General features: G+C 50.1%; 1 protein-coding gene across 4 annotated transcripts in view; it reads left to right on the top strand.

Moving 5' to 3' along the window:
* Window positions 1-18,703, top strand: part of ARK2C (arkadia (RNF111) C-terminal like ring finger ubiquitin ligase 2C) — a 108,474-nt gene extending 89,771 nt beyond the window's left edge. The window contains exons 3-8 of one of the 4 annotated variants that reach the window (XM_082354649.1): window positions 304-414; window positions 4,734-4,923; window positions 6,645-6,692; window positions 7,003-7,098; window positions 11,833-11,939; window positions 12,460-18,703. In XM_082354649.1, the coding sequence (XP_082210775.1) occupies window positions 304-414; window positions 4,734-4,923; window positions 6,645-6,692; window positions 7,003-7,098; window positions 11,833-11,939; window positions 12,460-12,577 (670 nt within the window). In that variant the 3' untranslated portion in view covers window positions 12,578-18,703. Of the gene's footprint in view, window positions 1-303; window positions 415-4,733; window positions 4,924-6,587; window positions 6,693-7,002; window positions 7,099-11,832; window positions 11,940-12,459 lie in introns of all 4 variants that reach the window. The other 3 variants (XM_082354648.1, XM_082354647.1, XM_082354650.1) reach the window with 3 other exon arrangements.

Raw genomic sequence — 18,703 nt, 5'->3', positions numbered from 1 at the left:
GTGTGTCCTGAATACATCCCACCAAGGACAGAGGGGAGTAGTAGGAGAAGGAGCAGAGGAGCCAAAGAGACTGGGTGAGACAGCTGACCTGCAGCAGTCACACCCAGGGAGAGGCTCAGTATAGTGGGCAGCCCAGAGACAGCAGGAATTTCTGAGTCATTGGCTGCTGCCCAGGAAGCTTCCTTGGAGTTTGGGAAGAGGGCTGAAGGCCACTGCTCCATACGTGGGCTGTGGGCTGGGGCTGCTGAGCACTCCTGCCTGGGCAGCCGTGACACCTGCATTCCTCCTTCCCTTCCGGTGCAGGCGGAGTCAGGAGCGAGTGTCTGTCCACCCTCACCGCCTCCACCCCAGCTTCGACTTCGGCCACCAACTACAGACACCTCAGCCCAGGTATTTGGCTGAGGGCACTGACTGGTGAGTGGGGTCCCTGGGGGAGGGAGGGAGGAGGGTCTTGTTTGACCCATGGAGTTCCTGTTTCCTTCACTTCAATGATGCCGGAGTCCTAGTCTTCAGGCCCCAGCTTTTGCCCTGTCCACCCTCAGGGCCAGATGGCCCCCCAAGGTCCTGGTTTCAGCAATGAGCTCAGATGTGGCTAGGTGCCATCATGTGCCCAGCCTTGGGCTCAGTGCTCATGGTACTGCAGGGGAGGAGGGGACAGGAATGCAAAGCATTTCCCAAGCTCAGGGAGTGCTGTGAACCAGTGGTCCCTGGGAGGGGGCGGAAAGGAGAGTCTCAGGAGCTAGCATGGTCAGGGAAGGCTTCCTGGAGGGGATGGGACTTGAGGAGTCCAGAGGGAAGTGCCAGGGCAAAACAGGCTCATGGAGATAGAGCCAGCTGGGTTGGAGGCAAGGACTGGGGAGATTGGCTGGGGAGAGGTTGAGGGTTTGGTTGTGGTGTCTTTGTAGGCAGTGGGCCCCTGTGAAGTCTTCCCACAGTCTCCTGCACTCAGGACAGAGGTCTTTGTTGCCCTGGGATGCAGTATTGCTTTGTTTTGGATACTTGGTCCCACCCTACTCACAGGTTCTAGCTCAGGGGAGGGCTGACCTAAACTAGGGTTGGATCTAAACACCTGAACACTTGAAAAAGATGTGTAGTTCACTAAAGTATTTAGAGGTAAAGAGCATCATGCCTGCAACTTATTTTTAAATAGTTTAGGGAAAAAAATCCACAGAGAACTCTGTGTGTGTGTTTGTATGTATGGATGTATACATGGAGAGAGAGAAGGAAATAGAAATGCAGCAAGGTAGTAAAATTTTAACACTTGGGGAATCTGAGTGAAGAGTATCCAGGAATTTTTTGCAACTTTGAGGTAAAAAAGTGTGTGTGTGTGTGTGTGTGTGTGTGTGTGTGTGTGTGTGTGTTTTAAAGAATGTAAAAACAAACAAAAAACCTCAACGGAAAGGGATGGGCTATTTAAAAAACAGACGTGCATTAGTGTCATTACTCAGCCATTTAGTCAGGCAAACTGGTGTGGGCAAGGGTTGCTTTGGAAGCAGCCTAGGACTGGACACCCAGGAATGATTCAAAAGGGTAGTTCTGGTTGACTGGACGCTTAAAGGCGCTTCTAGGTGCAGGAAATTGTTGCTTTAACAGGTTCCGTGTCTCCAGCCCTTGGTAGTTCTCAGGTTTTCTCTGTTAGATTTACCGTTCTCCTAAAAGATAGATTGCACCACGGCCAGCTTCAGCCCAGCCTTTTTCTAATTAGCAGATTCAAATTAGGAAGATTTAATCGTTGTTTGGATGAAATTCTGTCCCTCAGCAGGCAAGTCAATCCAGTTTAATTCTCTTCAGCACACAGAGCACCTGGGGTCCTTGTGTACGGCTGAGGGATCTGAGCAAGGTCCAGCGTGGCAAGTGGGAGGGGATGGGAGACACGGTGAGGGGGCTGCTGCTGAGATGCAGGAGGGGTGGTGCGGGTTAGGCCGCCAGCTTGCTTTATTTGGCCAAATCTCCTGTGCTCCTCACTCATTTCTGTCGCTCTGCATTCCTGATCCCTGCTTGCCTGGAGAAACATAGAGGCTGGGGCCCTGAGAGGCTGGCCTGTGCCCCAGCAGGGGATGCTGGGAGGCCCCTGGGCTGAGTCCTGCCCGGGTCCACCCTGGGCCCTTTCTGCCTGGCCTGTCCCCACTTCCCAAATAGGAGGCCTTTTCTCCTCCCTGTAATCAGCTCTGCTCCAGCAAGGGCCAGCCAAGTGGTGACGAGGGGCTTTTCATCCCACCCCTCTTTTCCAGGGAGGCCTCTTCTGCCAGGAGATGTGAGGTCTGGAAATTAGATGACAGGAAATGCATTATAGGAGGGGCTGCTCTCACCCTCTGCAAGGATCCCTGGGAGGGAGGAGGTGGGGAGTGTGTCTGCGCACCCCCCTTTCCTTTAGAGAATCATCAGAAACCACTGACTTCTGCCCTAGTCATTCCAGGAATTGGCATGCCCCAATAGCTCTCGGCCAGCCCCAGGCCTGAGGCTGCCTGGCCCTCCCCGCCTTACTTTAGGAGATTCTAGCCCTACCCAAGCAGCTGCTCTCACTGAGCATCCTGGCCTGGGGGTGTGTGGGAGCAGCAGGCCTTGGGGGATAAATCCCCCCCAATCCCCCCTTTCTGGCCTGGGCCCGATAACTTGACCCTGACCTTGAGCCCTGCTCCAGTGTGTCCGTCCTCATCGTGCTCCTCTGACTCAGTCTTGGCTTCACAGTTCTGACTCTGCCCCCAGTGCAGATGGCAGCCCTCTCGGCCACCCAGCCCTAGCCCTGCCTGGGCACCTGGGAGAGGGGGGGTAGGGGTGAGAGCTTCCTACCGTCCTTCCCCTGCAAGCAGCTTGGCCTCAGCAAAGGAGCCCTGTTCGAGGATCCTGGGTTTGGGAAGGGATTTTTGATGAGAAGATAAAAGGGAATCCCAGAGCCCACTCAGGCCCAACCTGGGCAGATCACCCCTCTCATCTGAGGGCTGAGGTGCCTTTTGCTTCTCCACGCAGCATTCCTAGAATTGGAGGGATTCTGTTCCCAGTTCCTTGGGACTTTGTTTTTGGTAGAATTCCCTGAACATCTCTCTGCTACTTTGAATCTGTTGGATTCCCTGGGACTGCTGGGCAGGTGCTAAGAGTCAGAGTTTCTGCCACGTGAGGTGCCCCGGGGAACTCCTTTCCCCGAGGCAGGTCATGGGGTGAGCCCAGGCGAGGATCGGAAACCCTGGAGCCCCTAACTGGCTAGCCCGGGGCCATGGATTAGGCACTGGCCTTCTTCAGGCCTCCGCTGGGCCTGCAAAAGTGAGGGGCTGGACTAAGAGAATTTCTGAGTTTGCTTCCAACTGGCTCCAAGAGTTACCTCATGTCCCAAGTGACGGACTCATCCAGAGTTGTTCCAGGGATGTGGGCTAATATAGAGAGGAAATGTAGGAATATATATATGTCATGATGTATAGACATCACACCTGGAAGCAGAAATTCCTTTAATGCTCCTCATATTAAAAAAAAATGTATTTGTTGAATCAGGCTTTTTCTCCTGTAGTTTCCCCTCATCTGGATTTTGCTGGTTACGCTCTGGAGGTGTCACCTCAGACGCCCCTTGGTTTGCTAAACTCACTCTACACTGGCATGCAGGTTGCAACTTGAGCAGATTCAGCTTCAGCTTGCATTTTTTGGCAAAAAACACTTCATACGAGGTGCTATGTTCTTCCAGCAGATAGCTGGCTGTCTCTCCTGTGTGATATTAGTAGCAATTGATAATCTTCTCCCAGATCCTTTATTTCTTTAGGGGATGAAAGAAGGTGACAAATAATTGTCATTCCTTATTCATTTATTAGCTAGAAAACTTTCATAAAGAGCAATTTTCCTTCATCCACGATTTGGTTACCCTGAAGTACAGTTAACAGAGGAAAGGCAGGATAAATGCTTGGTTCTTCCCTTTTATTTATTAGTTTTCAAAATGAAGCATTGGTTCCCTAGCATCCTTCAAAGGGGACCAGCTTTCTTTAGCATCATTTCATTCTCATGGATTGGAACCTATATGATGTATTTCAGTCTATTGCAGTTACACTCATTGATACAAAATGCCCAAACTCTGCCAGTGGGAGCCTCTCCAGGATGGTTCCCGAGTCCTTTTGACTTGACCTTGATAACTTCCTTGCTTTTAGTTATGACAAGATGTTTCAATCTGATGGTTCCCGAATCCTTTTGACTTGACCTTGATAACTTCCTTGCTTTTAGTTATGACAAGATGTTTCAATCTCATTTTGCACATTTTTTTTTTTTTCTGTCTCAGACTGGAACTTAGCCATTTTCCAAGGAACACTGGATCCTTTTCAGTTGATTGATTTTTAAGTGAAATGAGTTTCCTGTATGGTGAGGAGCAGGGGCGGTGGTCCAGGAGAGCTTTCCTGCCTCACAGCTGCAGGTCCCTCTCCTATGATTTTCTCAAAGTGGTAAAAGTATGGCCTCTTCCCCCCTCCACTTTATCTGGAGCTGTCATTCCTTTGCTCTGTATCCGTAATCGGCTTATTTGGATTCCTCTTTCAGCATTTCTCTCAGGGATGGGCTTTGTCTTGGGAGGGAGCTTTGGTGCACTAGTCTCAAGTAGTATGAGGCCCAGACTATTCTAGTTCCTTCGATCTAGCAGAGCCCTTCCTTCTCTGAGTCTCGGTTCCCTACGCCATAAAGAGAGGGGCAGGGCTAGGCGAGACTGAATCCCTTGCAGCTCTGGCAGTTTGTGACTCTGATTCTACTCGACGGGCTTGATGTCTGAGGTCCCTTCTGCAACCCGATGGCCGGATCACCTGTGCTTCACCGTGGCTGTGTCCCTGCAGGGATCTCAGTGTGGACACCGGCTTGAGTCCCGCTCAGTTCCAGGTGCGGCCCATGCCTCAGCACTATCAGCATTACCTAGCGACTCCTCGAATGCACCACTTTCCCCGAAACTCCTCCTCCACGCAGATGGTGAGTGAGAGGCTCTGCCAGGAAATTGACTCCCTTGCTGCCTGTTGGTGCCAATGGTGGGCTGAGGCCTGTGGCTCCCTTGTGTCCTGCCCGGCTGTGTCCTGAGCACAGGCAGGTCAGCCGCTCCCCTCCCCTCCCAGCTCCTATTCCCAACTGGGCTTGCAGGCGAAAGAAAGCAAAGCTGCTGGACCAGAAGCCAGCGCTGCTGAAAGGAGGTGGGGCATTGGGGGTGGAGCAAGGGGCCCTGTGGCAGGCCCCGGTCTGGGGGGGTGGGGGATGGAGTGAGGGAGGGTGGGGGGAAGGCTCAGGGCTAAGAGCAAGTAGCGTAGTCCCTGGACCCCATGTGGCCTCATTTAGTTAATTTATTGGGTCAGCTTCTCCCGGGGCTTTGGTTTTACTTATCCGTGAAATGGGATGAAGATGCCTGGTGTGGGGAACACAAGAGACCCCAGAAGTGGCCCCTGGGGCTGCCTGCTGATCTGGTGCTGCCTTGTGCAGAGGGCCGGCCTTCAGCGCTGCAGGGTGAGGCGACTGTGGGAGGATCCGGTTGGGTTTGGGGCCTTTACATACCTGGTATCCCCCCGAGCTGTGTGGAATGAAGGTGAAGATAGTCCACTAAAGCAGCGAAAGGCTGATTGAAAATCTTATTTCCAGACAGCTTCTTCATGCTGCTGCCCTAGAGCATAATTCGGCCCTTCCAGCCCTTGCCTTTGCCCTTTAACCACTCAGCACCTCAGTCTCCTCATTTGTAAAATGAGAGGCTTGGATGAATACTCCCAGAAGCCTTGTCAGCTCGGAAGTTCTAAGGTTCGCCTTATGAGGCACCATCTCCCAAGAATAAAAGCTAGTGGTTATTGAGCACTCACTGCATACCAGCCACTGTTCTAATCACTGGCCTCGCAAAAACACCACACAGAAGGTTTTATCCCTGTTTTACAGATTGGCAAACTGAGGCATAGAAAGATTAAGTCCAGGATCGTGCAGGAGTAAGCTGAGGAGGTCTGACTCACAGCTGGAGACAGGGTGAGGGTCAGGGTGAGGCGAGTGAGGCAGGGCCGTGCAAGGAAAGGATCAGATCCTGTTTTTATTTAAAATTTTGATAATTTGTTCATTATGGATTTTTTGCATTAATTTTGATTTAAAAATACTACATTAAAGTATTATTTATCTTGGTTACCGAGTCATTCCGTGTCTTCTTAAATTTTGTGCCCTCACTTGCCCCACCCTGTTCTGGGCAGTACAGAGCAGAGGGGAAGGGAGTGAACTTTGCCATCCGACTGCCTGGGTTTGAAACCACGGTTCTGTCACTTACTTCATCCGTTTGTGTCTCACTTATCCTATCAGCAAAATGGGAATAGCAATTGCACCCAGGTTACAGATCAGGTGAGATGATTCAATTAATCGTTTGAAGGGCTTAACAGTTCCTGCCATGAAATAAATGCCCAGTCAGGCTAGTTGTTACTTTACTGATTTTGTCATTCTTTCTGGGGCTGGTTCGGCCCAGGCTTGGTTCTTGATGAGGAGAGGGGGACACAGGAGGAGGAAACACAGCGCTTCCGAACACCGCAACATCTCAGGGGTGTGCTGATTGGCTACGGGAGGGGGAGTCAGAAGCTGGGCTCTTGGAGCCTGGAATCCTGTCTGAGGTGTTTTCTCCCCAACAGGTCGTCCATGAAATCCGAAACTACCCTTACCCTCAGCTTCACTTCCTTGCTCTCCAGGGACTGAACGCCAGCAGACACACCTCCGCTGTGCGGGAGAGCTATGAGGTACGCCCCGCCCCTCTGTCTGGGGACCCTCCCGTCAGCCTGGCTCCCGCTGGGTTGGTGGAGATGCCACTGTCCCCTCCTTCCCCGGCTGGTGGGGAGGGCATGGGTGGTAGGCGTAGCCTCAGGGTTGAGAGTAGGAGAGAGAAAAAGAGAGTGAGTAGAGATCTCGCAGTCTTTGAGCATCTGACAAGTTCTTCCCGACGACGTGAATGCTTTGCAGAAGTCTGTCAGTGCCCCTCCTCCTTATCATGAGTGCATGTGCGTGTTTGCACGTGCAGAATGCACACATCCACATGTTCTCTCTTTGTAGGAGCTGCTGCAGCTCGAGGACAGGTTGGGAAATGTGACTCGGGGAGCTGTACAGAACACCATTGAGAGGTTCACCTTCCCCCACAAGTACAAGAAGGTGAGCCAACCAGCAGGTCAGCCTGCATAGTTGGGGTTGGGGTGGGGACGATCTAGTTGACCCTGGCCCAGCTTTCCACCGAGAGGCACGGTCCGAAATCTAGAAGCTTTTGCTCTGGCTAGATGCTCTGAAGCTCTGCTACCTTCCCAGGGTCTTCTCCCTTGCTTCTGCCAGGTGTGACCAGGAAGGGAGCTGGGTATGTGTGTGTGCATGTGGACTTGTGAATGGGTGTACAGGCAGATGAATGTTTGTATCTGAATGAGGAGGGCCAAGGGAGCACCTGCACTGAAGGCTAGATTTGCCTTAGAAAAGATTCCAAGTCCAGTCTCGCATGTGGACAAACAGGCGGCTAAGGCTTCAGAGAGTAGGTTTCCAGTCCTCAGTGAGCGTCAGGTTCACGTGGGCTGCTTTTAAAGCCACAGATTCACAGGCTCTACCCTAAGCCTGTGGAGGAAGACTCTCCAGGGTTATTGCTCAAGACTCTGGAGTAGGATTGGAGCCCAGGAATTGGAGTTAAATTATAAAAAAATTCAAATAAATAAGAAATTTGGAAGTAACCAATCTGTCTTTCAATAAGTAAATGGGTAAGTAAACTTTGGTAGACCCATACTATGGAATATTATTCCATGATTTAAAAAAATAAGCTATTAAGCCATGAATAGATGTGATGCAGAAAATATGTTTTAAATGCATATTACTAAGTGAAAGAAGCTGACTTGAAAAGGCTGCATACTGTATGATTCCAAATACACAGCTTTCTAGAAAAGGTAAGAGTAGACAGTAAAAAGATCCATTGTTGCCAGGGGCTTTAGGAGAGGGATAGGCAAATGAATAGGTGGATGATAGGAGACTTTTAGGGCAGTGAAACTATTTTTTTATGCTACTGTAATGGTGGACACGACATGACATTATGTATTTGTTAAACCCTTAGAACCCTAATGTAAATTAATGGACTTTATTAATAATGATGTATCACTCTTGGTGCATCAGTTGTAACAAATGTACCACACTAGTGCAAGATATTAATAGGGCAAACTCTGTGAGTTTTGAGAGGGGAAGAGAGGGAACACGCTGTATTTTCTGCTCAGTTTTCGAATAAACTAACACTGCTCTATGAAATAAAGTCTGCTATGAAAACAGGTAAATAAATACTTTTTAAAATTTAGGAATTAAAAGCTTGACAAGCACTGAGAAACTTGGAGCAGGAAAATGCTCCCGGTGGTCAAGCCGGAGCCCATCTTCACCCCCTCAGGAGGCCATAGGCTGCAGTGGTTGTGAGCACTAGATGTTGGAAACAGACGGGGCCAGTTTTGAATTTCAGTTTTACTACTGTCTTTGGGCTGCTATAACAAAATACCTTCTACTTGGTGGCTTAAACAACAGACATTTATTTCTGACAGTTTTGGAGGCTGGGAAGTCCAAGACCAAGGCACTGGCAGATTTGGTTCTTGGTGAGGGCTCTCTTCCAGGCTGGCAGACAGCTGACTTCTTGCTGTGTCCTCACATGGCAGAGAGGAAGCTCTGGTGTCTTTTCCCCTTCTTATAAGGGCACCAATCCCAACATGGGGGACCTACCTTCATGACCTCACCTAGACCTAATTACCCCCCAGAGGCCCCATCTCCATCATATTGGGAGGGGTGGTTAGGGCTTCAACATATGAATTTGGGGGAGGGGGACAAACATTCAGTCCCTAACCACCACTTATAGCTATGTAACTCTGGACAACTTACTTGGCTTTTCTGGCCCTTCCCTTGCCCTTCTTCATGCAAAATGGGAAAGATATGTTAGTAGCTGCCATAGGGGGACTCTGGGGATTCAGTGGGACAGTGCGTATACACGGCTTAGCACAGTGCCCAGTACCTGGTGAGTGCTCAGGAGTAGGGAGCTGCTCTCGCCTTGATTCTAGGCTTGCCCAGGTACCCATGGTGTCAATGTCAAAGACATGAACCTTGGTCTATGCAGCTCCTCATGGAGGCACTGGATTTATCCATCAGTGATTCCAATCAACATTTACTGACACATCTATTATGTGTCAGTCATGGATAGTATGTTAATAGAGGAAACAACAGTATTTCAGTAATTAAGCGTGTCATCTGCATGGAGAAAATGATCATTCTCTGGAGGGAGAGCTTGAAGCTTCTGGAGAAGGACGTGGAAGGGAGTGAGGTGCGTTCAGGAGCCCGGGAAGAACTTCTACCTTCCTGACCAGGGTGGGCTCACTCTTGCCAGAGATGCACACTTCAGCTGTCATTACTTCAACAGGCCGAGAGGAGATAAGGAAAAGAACTAATGCTAAAAATGAAAAGGGAAAATGGACTGAACCAATGAGATAAAGAGTTGAGCTAAAAAAATTATGAGAATAAAAGGAGACTTAGGGGAATAAAATATTATAAAAACAGGAATAAGAAGAATTAAAAATGCAAAATGATAACATTTAAGATCCCCCAAAATATAAAAAAAATTAAAAAATTTAAACTGAGAGTAAAATAATATAAAACAAAAAAGGATATTTTAAAATAGCAATGATACGATAAGAATAAATAAAAATATAGCCAAAAAGAAAATATAAAAAAACAAGAATTAGGAAAAGATATGAAAATTACATACAAAATTAATGTCAATAACATCAAAGTGAAAATGGAATGTTAATGAAAATGAGAAGGTAAGGGCAAAAGGGACAGTTCCCACATAAGGTTCTGTGTGGGAACCTTTAAAATACATACTAAATTAAAAATGCTGAAGAAACTTATAGTTAAAATAAAAGTTACATAGATAATGAAAAGAGAAGACAAAAACTGGAAGACCTAAAAGATTAAAAATACAAAGGAAGAAATAGAATAAGATTTGAAAAGAGACAATATAGTTTAAAGAAATATAGATTAGATATAGTAAAACAAGGTAGGACTATTAAGTTAAAATTATTAACTATAAAAAGGAAATCCTGGGGCTTCCCTGCTGGTGCAGTGGTTGAGAATCTGCCTGCCAATGCATGGGACACGGGTTCGAGCCCTGGTCTGGGAGGATCCCACATGCCACGGAGCGACTGGGTCCGTGAGCCACAATTGCTGGGCCTGTGCTCCGCAACAAGAGAGGCCGCGATAATGAGAGGCCCGCGCACCGCGATGAAGAGTGGCCCCCACTCGCCACAACTAGAGAAAGCCTTCACACAGAAACGAAGACCCAGCACAGCCATAAATAAATAAATAAATAAAATTTAAAAAAAAGGAAATCCTGAATAATGATGGGAGAAAACAATAGAAAATAGTCTCAATGGTATTTTTTATGGAACTCCCTTTTCTCAAAGGGCCAACTAAAAGAAGGCCACTCCGCCAGCAAACAGAGCTGGGTTCTTAGGCAGGCAGATCATCATGACTCCATTCACACTCCAAACCCATGACAATTATATGGGACTATGGATGTAATTCTGATTTTCTGGTTAAGGGTAAACTTATTGCAGTGGGGTGTATAGGGCACAGGGAGGCTGAGAGCAGAAGGTATAGATTTTCTTGTATGTTCTAATGAGGTTACACAATTCCCCAGACTACTTCAGACTCCGGAGCTGCGGACCAGGGACCAGACTGGGGAGACCTGGCATTTAGGCCTGGCCCGAAGGTCATAGTCACTCTCTGGGTGGTCTTTATCTTGTAACTCTTCAGATTTCTCTTGGCAAAATGACCTTTAAGTCTGCTTATCCCTGAAGAGGGGAGAAAAGGTTTAGTTTTCCTCCCGTGGGTATTATCAGAATGTTTCACTGCATAGCATGGAGATGGGAACAAGAAAGTGGGCTGATTCCATTCACTGATTAGATTCCTTCCTCCCCAGAATATTTTTTTAAGCACCAATGATGTGCCTTGTACTTGACCAAGTGTGGGGCAGTATCTAAAGAAGGGTGAGCCATGGTCCACACCATCTAAGAACCTGGAACTTTCTACATAGTAGTTAACTATCTTCAAATAATTAGCACAGAATTTAAAACAGGACAATTAAAGTCAACAATTATAAACAGAGTGCTTGCATGATGTCTAACATGGTATTAGAACTAGTGCTTACCTTTTTTAAAAATTAATACCTTTTTAAAAAAATTATAGGAGGTAATGCCCAGTGGAGGAGATCTGCCTTCATCTAGTAATGAATGAATAAGTGAATAGACATTAGTTGAGAGAAAGAGAGGAAGGAAGGAAGGAAGGAAGGGAGGGAGGGAGGGAGGTAGGAAGGAAGGGAAAGAAGAATGAATGGATGGAAGGATGGATGGACGGATGGATAGATGAAGCATGCTGAACCTGAAAGTGGAGGGAGAAGTCTGGAGGCAAGGATATAGGCTGGTAAGGATGTAAGGAGGAGTGGACAGCATGAGGGGACTAGAGAAGAGGAAGCTGTTTATGCACAAGCCATAGTTTTCCAAAGATGGGTTCATTAGGTACTCAATTCCTTTCTAAACTCTATGCCTCTAGGACAGTATAAAGTTTATACCTGGGACATAAATTGCCTGGAACCACAAAAACTGCTTGGGCCCTTGCTCTGCTCCACTCCTGCACTCTGTATCCTGAAGCAAGGAGGGGGCATGGGGAGGAGGCAGGGAGGAGGGTCTGGGAAGCGCACAGAAGTCTGGGTGTTACTTCAGAACTTAAAAAGCGACTGACTCACAGGGAAAAGAGGCTGAAAGGGAGGGGGAGGCTGTGGATGAAAGACAGGGGCCACCAGGTGAGTTGGTGCTCTTCCTCTGCTTCACACAGCGAAGACCCCAGGACAGCAAGGGCAAGAAGGAAGAGGGGGAGGAGTCGGACACAGATGAGAAATGCACCATCTGTCTGTCTCTGCTGGAAGATGGAGAAGATGTGAGGTAGGAGCCCCGCCTTTTGAGTCCCCCCTCTTCCTTCATGGGGATTGGTGATTAGTCCTGCACCGTGTGTCAGGGGTGCTTGTTGGCCTGTGCACGTGTGTGAACGTGCCAAGTGTGCACAGTGTGCTCTGTGGTTGTCCTAGGAAGGACAACCTAGGAAGGTGGGGTGTGGAACATTCTAGATGTGTGGTGCCCATGGGGTGGACTCCCGGACACAAAGCTAGGAGAACAGAGAGACATTTGGCCTGAATGGATCTCAGACAAAGTCCTGGCTTCATTTCAGGTTGATCTGGAGGACCAGGAGGAGGAGGGCCTTGGGGCTTTCCTTCCTGTCATGAATTCCCATCCCAGCCACAGCCTCACTCCATGGCAGAGCCCCCAAAACCTTGTTTGGCCGGTCGCCCAGTGGTCCTGGGAGTGAGTCTCCTGGTTCCCCGAGCAGTCAGTGTCCCTTGGCTCCTGGCACAGCCCGGGGCCCTTCTCCTTGACCATTCCTCCGACTTACCCTCCTCTCTTGCAGGCGCCTACCCTGTATGCATCTCTTTCACCAACTGTGTGTGGACCAGTGGCTCGCCATGAGCAAGAAATGCCCCATCTGCCGAGTGGACATTGAGACACAACTGGGAGCTGACAGCTGAGGGAGGAATTAGCCAGTGGACGCCCCATTTTCCTTCACCAGGTCCCCCCACGGCCATAGCCCTTGCAGCCAAACTTTGCCTTCTGAGCCATTTGATGTAGAGGATAAGCCTGCAAGCACATTTTGTGGAAAGAGGAGTTGGTGGTATCCGTGTCTGAGGAAAGGAGGGGGTGGGGGAAGCCCACCTGTCCAGAGTGGTGACTGCCCCGTCCGTCCGTCCATGTCCATCCGCCTGCTTTGCGGGAGGGAGGGAGCTGGCAGTGCCCGGAGCAGGGGTGGGAAGGGGGGGCCCATGCTGCTGAGAATCTACATGTGATCCTGCAGGTCCTAGCTGATAGCCCGGCCCCTCAATCCTGTCCTTTGAAGGATTGTATATATACCTCTTGACCACGTAGAAACCATGTAGGGGTCTCTAGCTAATTCTGTGGATGGCAGCCAGAGCATGTTAGCTTAAGAAAAATGTCGTGTGTGGTGCTCTAGTCATCTGTGGTGGACATGTCGCTGTTACCGAATCCGCACCAAATAGTTCTCATTGAGTTTCTTGTTTTGGTGCCTGACTGAACCAACCAACGACAGCCCGAATCTTCCCGTCTTTACGAGAGAAAAGGAAAAAGTAATCAAAGGTGAAGAAAAAAGCCAAATCCTGTTTACGGTGAAAAAGGATGATTTTTTTTCACCCAGGTTGGGAGGCGGGAGGGGGTTCTCGTTTTGTTTTTGTTTTCTCTTGGCTTTTGTTTTTCTCATGTTTACAGTGCACGGAGCGTGGAGGGGCGTCCAGGAAAGAGGAGGACTGGAAAAGGAGCAGATGGGGACTTAGATGGGCCCCTGAGGGGCTCAGCCGGGGTTGGGAAGGCAGCATTTGAGTAGGCGAAGGGGAGAAGTCTGTCTTGAAGGAGGGCTCCCCACTTCCAGAGCCCATCTACTTAGCTCCAACCATCCCCCCCTCCCCCCAGTTCCACACTGAACCAGGAGGCGTCAGCTTTCAGCTAGAGCTGCCCCAGGTTCCTCGGAGCCAGGATACCCCTGCTCACGCCAGCTTCTTCCTTTCGGCTGTGCTTATGCCCTGTCACAAAGAGGCAATTTGGCCACTGCCTCTCTAATGCAAAAAATCAACCAGATGCTAAAGATAAAGTAGCATAGGTGATGGACACCTGGTCTTGGCCAAAGTGCTCTCAGCTAGCACGCAAGGGCTGAGGTCAAACACCGTGGACCTCGAGGAGGATCTTGAGCTTCCTTTGGAATGTCTCAAATCCTGATGGAGTCCCTCAGAGATGTCCCTGGCCCAGAGACCACCTTGGCTGGGTTTGGGAGGCCCTGCGTTCCTAGCCTCTGGCTCTTTCTCTGACTCTTTGATAACCTTTCTTTCTCTGTGCCTCAGTTTCCTTCTCCTTACAGTGGGGAGAAACAACAGTGCATCCCCATTTCCACCTCTTCTACCTCACCTAGATGTTGTGAGGATTAACACTCTCTGCCCAACGCATTCTGTGCTCTCTCCTGGGAACCTCCTTGGGGTTTAGGGATGGGGGTGGTGGGAGACAAGACCTGGAAGTTCCAAGTGACACCGTACAGTGTGTTTTTCTGAACCACTCCCTAATTTTTCTGAATCTCAAAGGGAGCAGAGAGATGGGAGGACAAGAGAATGGAGATGTGAAAGTCCACCAAATTCCAACCCCAACCCAACTTTCTTTGTCCATCTGTGGAAAACACCAGCTCAGCTAGAATTCTGCTCTCTTCCTTTGCCCCTCCTGCTCACTGCTTCTCTCTCTCATTTGCACTGCCCTCAAAGCCTCCCCCTCCCCTCACCCCTTGCCCCAGTCTCAATGCCTTTATATCAATAAGAGAAGACTAAGGGGAACAGGATACTTATATATGAAGAAATTCCATAAGGTTAAGAAAATTTGAGTCTGCATTGTTGCTACAAAGGGTGAAACCAGGGCCAATGGGTAAAAATGATGTGGAGGCACATTTTGGCTTGAGGTAGAACCTTCTAGCACACGTGGAGCTGTCAGGTGGAGGGATGGCTGCTCTGGACCCCTGCAGGCAGAGAGTGGGGGTCATGGCTTCTGGAAGGAGGGTGACTCAAGGATCTCACTCAGACCAAGAGCATCTGTACAGAGTACCTGCCAGTGCAGGTGCTGGAGGAGACAACAGCCAGGGAGACGGCATCCCCGGCCCCCAGGAGCTTAGAGTCCGGTTGAGGAACCAAGGCGATAGTGCACAAAGGGTGACTAGTCTGATCCAAGGTTAATGGCACGAGCATTATACTGTCCCATTCAGTGGTTCCAGCGTGTGAACAGCGTCTCCAGGGCCAACGGCTGGAGAGCCCATGAGTGGGAAAGTACTTGTCGGGATTTTGGAGAGAGCTAGTTACCAGCAGCCCCGGGAAGCTGGGAACTCTCCCTGCCCTGCTTTGACCCAGAGGTAGGCAGGGCGGTCCAGGGAAGGTCACTCCCCGCTTAGTCTCAGTTCTTCGTTCTCCTCTCCCAGGCTGGCTTGGAAGGCCAGCAGGTGGTGGGTTGGTGGGGAGGCTGGAGGGAATGGGAGCTGGTGTCTGGCTTCCGTCTTGGCTCTTGACTGACAAAGTGGGCAGCTCTAGAACCTGCCTCCTTCTCTCTGGGCCTCAGTTTCCTCAGCTGCACACAAAGAGGTTGGATTGGATGCTTGCTAAATTTCCTTCCAACAATCACATTCTCTGATCCTCCCTAACAGCAACACATTTTTCAAGGTGGGAGAGCTGTGTGCCCACCAAGCTGTTGACAACAACCTTCCCCGAAGGCACTAACGCCTGTATCATAGGCTGAGAGTGGGATGGGTCCCCTCCTCCCCCCAGTTCTCTGCAGGCTCCCTGAGTGCCCCAGGCTAACGTTAGGCAGTGACTGGGGTGAAGGTCACCCAGAGGGGAGAGGTCAGCTCTGACTTTGGGGGAAGATCCCGGAGCTCCCCATGCCCATCTCTCTGGGGCCCTCCTACCTTGCAGGTGGGCACCTCCCAGCCCCCGGCTTCCTCAGCCGGCAGCCAGGCCGGGTGAGAAGAGAGGAGAGGGGTCTGTGCTTCTCCTCCCTCGAGGCCCCCTCCCCCCAACGTCCGGGAGCCTGGGAAGACTGGAGAAGAGGCAGGCTTCGGCCTCAGCCCCCTGCCATCCTCCTTCCGCTCAACTCAAGGGACTCAGACCCTTTCTTGACTGAGACGCATGAGTGCCTTCTGGGGCGAGAGCTGCCCCAGGATTCCAGTTGGGCCTCCAGCCGCAGCGCAGCCCTGGCCGCAGCGGGTCGCCAAGGACGCCAATCTTCGAAACCCACAAACCCAGGCCACCTGGCGCGGCGGGGGCGGAGCCTGGGCTCCTCCTCCAGCTGGGCCCCCGGCCCAGCCCTCGCCCCCTACCCGTGGCGGGACTCAAGCTCCTCTTCTGCAAATGTTTCCAGCCTCCGTGCAAGTATTCTTAACTCTTTACGCCTAATGAACAAGCACAGTTTTTTCAACGGTGAAGAAAAAGCACCAGATTTTTTTTTCCTGAAGAAATCCCCCAAGCCCCCGCCTACCGGCGGGACAGACACTCCCCGTGTGGGGCTGTAGCAACGTCTGTCAGGTCCCCCCCCTCGTGTTTCATCTCCTGCGCGCGCGTAGAGCAAATGCTAGAGCGATTTCAGCTGATAGAAAAACAAAAATGAAAAAAAAAAAAAACACAAAAAACAAAAAACATGGCACGTTGCTAGTTTACAGGGTTTTGTGAGTTTAAATGCCTTATATTTAACAATCATAATTTATGACTAACTTGTAGATATCGTGGGTTCTTATTTAATTATTTTTATAGTTGTTTTGCATTTTTAATTATAATTTATTTATTTAGAAAGGATACTAATTTTTTTTATTACTCCTATTACCTCATTTTGGCGTTGTTTCTGGGAGTGGAATGCTTTGCATGCATTGGTACGACGACAAACAACTACGAATACAAAAAAAAAAAAAACTTAAATAAAATTCCGCGAACTTTATTTCGTCCAGACTATCAGGGTGTGTGATTGCAAGCTGTCCTACTGTGGTGCTGGCCTCTTTGGATACATTCCATACGAAATGCAAACCTTTGATTCTGTATGCTGTGATCCTAGTGAAAAACTCCAATATAGTGACTGTATTTAGCACATATATAAATATAATTTGCACTCGTCAGCAGACTGGGGTAAGCCTTTCACTTGCTATCCTTGTCCCTTCTCCCCAACCCCCCATCATTAACCTGTTTTTTTTCTCCTTCTCCCCGTTTCCACACCTCAGGCCACCCTGCCCCCATCCTCTGAGGAAGGTCCGGGGGCACTCTCTCCACCTGGGCTGCAAATCTCTCTGGTTCCAGAACTGGGCCCTTTGGACATTACCAGCAGGAGCGTCTGAGGGTCAAAAGCCTGATTTATTAGAACAAGCTCTGAACCGGGGGTCAGGAGGCTTGGGTTTTCAGCAGCTCTTCTGCAAACTTCCCCGTGACCTTGAGCAAGTCACTTGGACTCCCTGAGTCTCAGTTTTCTGGGCTGGGGTGAGGAAGGTGAACTGGAGGGTTTCTCTAGGGTCCCTCAGACTTGGATAGAATATGACACAGAGCCGGTGGGAGCCCACCACGCTGTGCTCCCTCATCCTCTTAGGAGAGAAGAAAGGGAGGGTGCAGGGAAGGAGGGAAGGAGAGGTGAGGAGAGGAAGAGAGTGGACTGAGAATTTATCCAGCGGATTTGCTCAAAGGAGAAACCTGGAAGGGTGTCTGTCCTTTTACATGCAGCAAGATGGGTGGACACATCCCTGGACATATGCTTTCACAAGGTTTAGTGGTCATTTGGAGAGTGAGCTGAAATCCGTGTCTTGTTAGATATGGGGACGGGGTTGGCAGACTATAAGCCCCAGACTATGGTGTTTGGGATTGGCACCCCCATCCTACCCTCTCCAGGAGGCTTTGTTGTTGAGGCATCGCCCTTGACAGCAGATTGGGGCACAGATTTTGGACCCATGGTCTCTCCTCCCAGCATCTCCTCCGCCCTCTGCCATTGCTCCAAGGGGGCTGTGGGCAGGAGGGGCTGCTGTGGAGAACGGGTGTGGGCCTCCAATCTCACTGCTCCCCAGGAGGAGTGGGAGGGGAGAGTTTGAGGAAGCAGTAGCTTCAAAGCCTGGCACAGCGGTGAGCCCAGCAGTTTTTGAGCCAAAGGGAAAGAGGAGGTCCCTGTCTCCAGGGGCAGCCTCTGAGCTGCTCCGACTCTGCATGTCAGCCTCGTCCCGCCTCGCCTCCTCCCGTTTCTTTCCAGCTCATCCTTCCCTCTTGCCTCTTGACATCACTGCCTTTGCGTGGTGGAGAAATCCACCCTCCACATGAGGCCCCTGGGATGGTGCTGATTGGGAAGGGAGCGGAGGCCCAGATTCACCACGCTGCCTGGCCAGGCTTGTAAGAGTGGCTGGGCCGTGCAGGGTGCCTAAGCCCCAACTTTGCTCTGGCTGGACTGTGGGTCCCATTCCCTGGGCTTCCGGCCTGCTGCCTGCCCAGCTTCCCCTCTGCCTCCACCCTGGAGCCGTGCTTACCTGCTTTCTGTGAAGGCAGCCTGTGGAGTTGCCCACTGGGGCATAACCACCACACTGCCGGGCCTGGCGGACGCTGCCCCTTGGCAGGGGGCCTGGCGGATGCTGCCCCTTGGCAGGGCTCCTGGACAGACATGCCTTATGCTGCTCTGTGGGGTCGGAGTGGGAAGTGCCCTTTGCCCTGGCTGGCCTGTCCCCCGCCCTTCCTCACCCCCGCCTTCCCCTTCCCCAGCCCCACCCCTGGCCTTGGCAGTGGCTCATTTCTCAGCCATGGAGCCAGCGACACCAGGCCCTCGAGGGGGTAATTTGGTTGCCCCTGGTAAGTGAAAGGATTATCCTCAGTGTTGATTGTCCTTTTTTGTAATCCTCCTGCTGTTCTGTTCTGTTGTGCTGTGCAACATTTTGCTACATAGACTATTTTATAGCAGAAAGCTAGAAGAATATTTATTATGAATATTAAAGCAATAGTGCATCAATGAAAAGGCGGAGACATTAGGAATTGTGTAAATGCTTAGATTCACTTTTGGTGGATTTTTTGTACTTTATTTATAACTAATAAAAATGAACTGCATTGCTAACTACA

This window comes from Balaenoptera borealis (assembly GCF_965194805.1).
Source record: "Balaenoptera borealis genome assembly, chromosome: 14".
NCBI classification, from domain to species: Eukaryota; Metazoa; Chordata; class Mammalia; order Artiodactyla; family Balaenopteridae; genus Balaenoptera; species Balaenoptera borealis.
The sequence above is the reverse complement of the archived record's forward strand: the minus strand, read 5'-3'. Positions and strand labels throughout refer to the sequence as shown.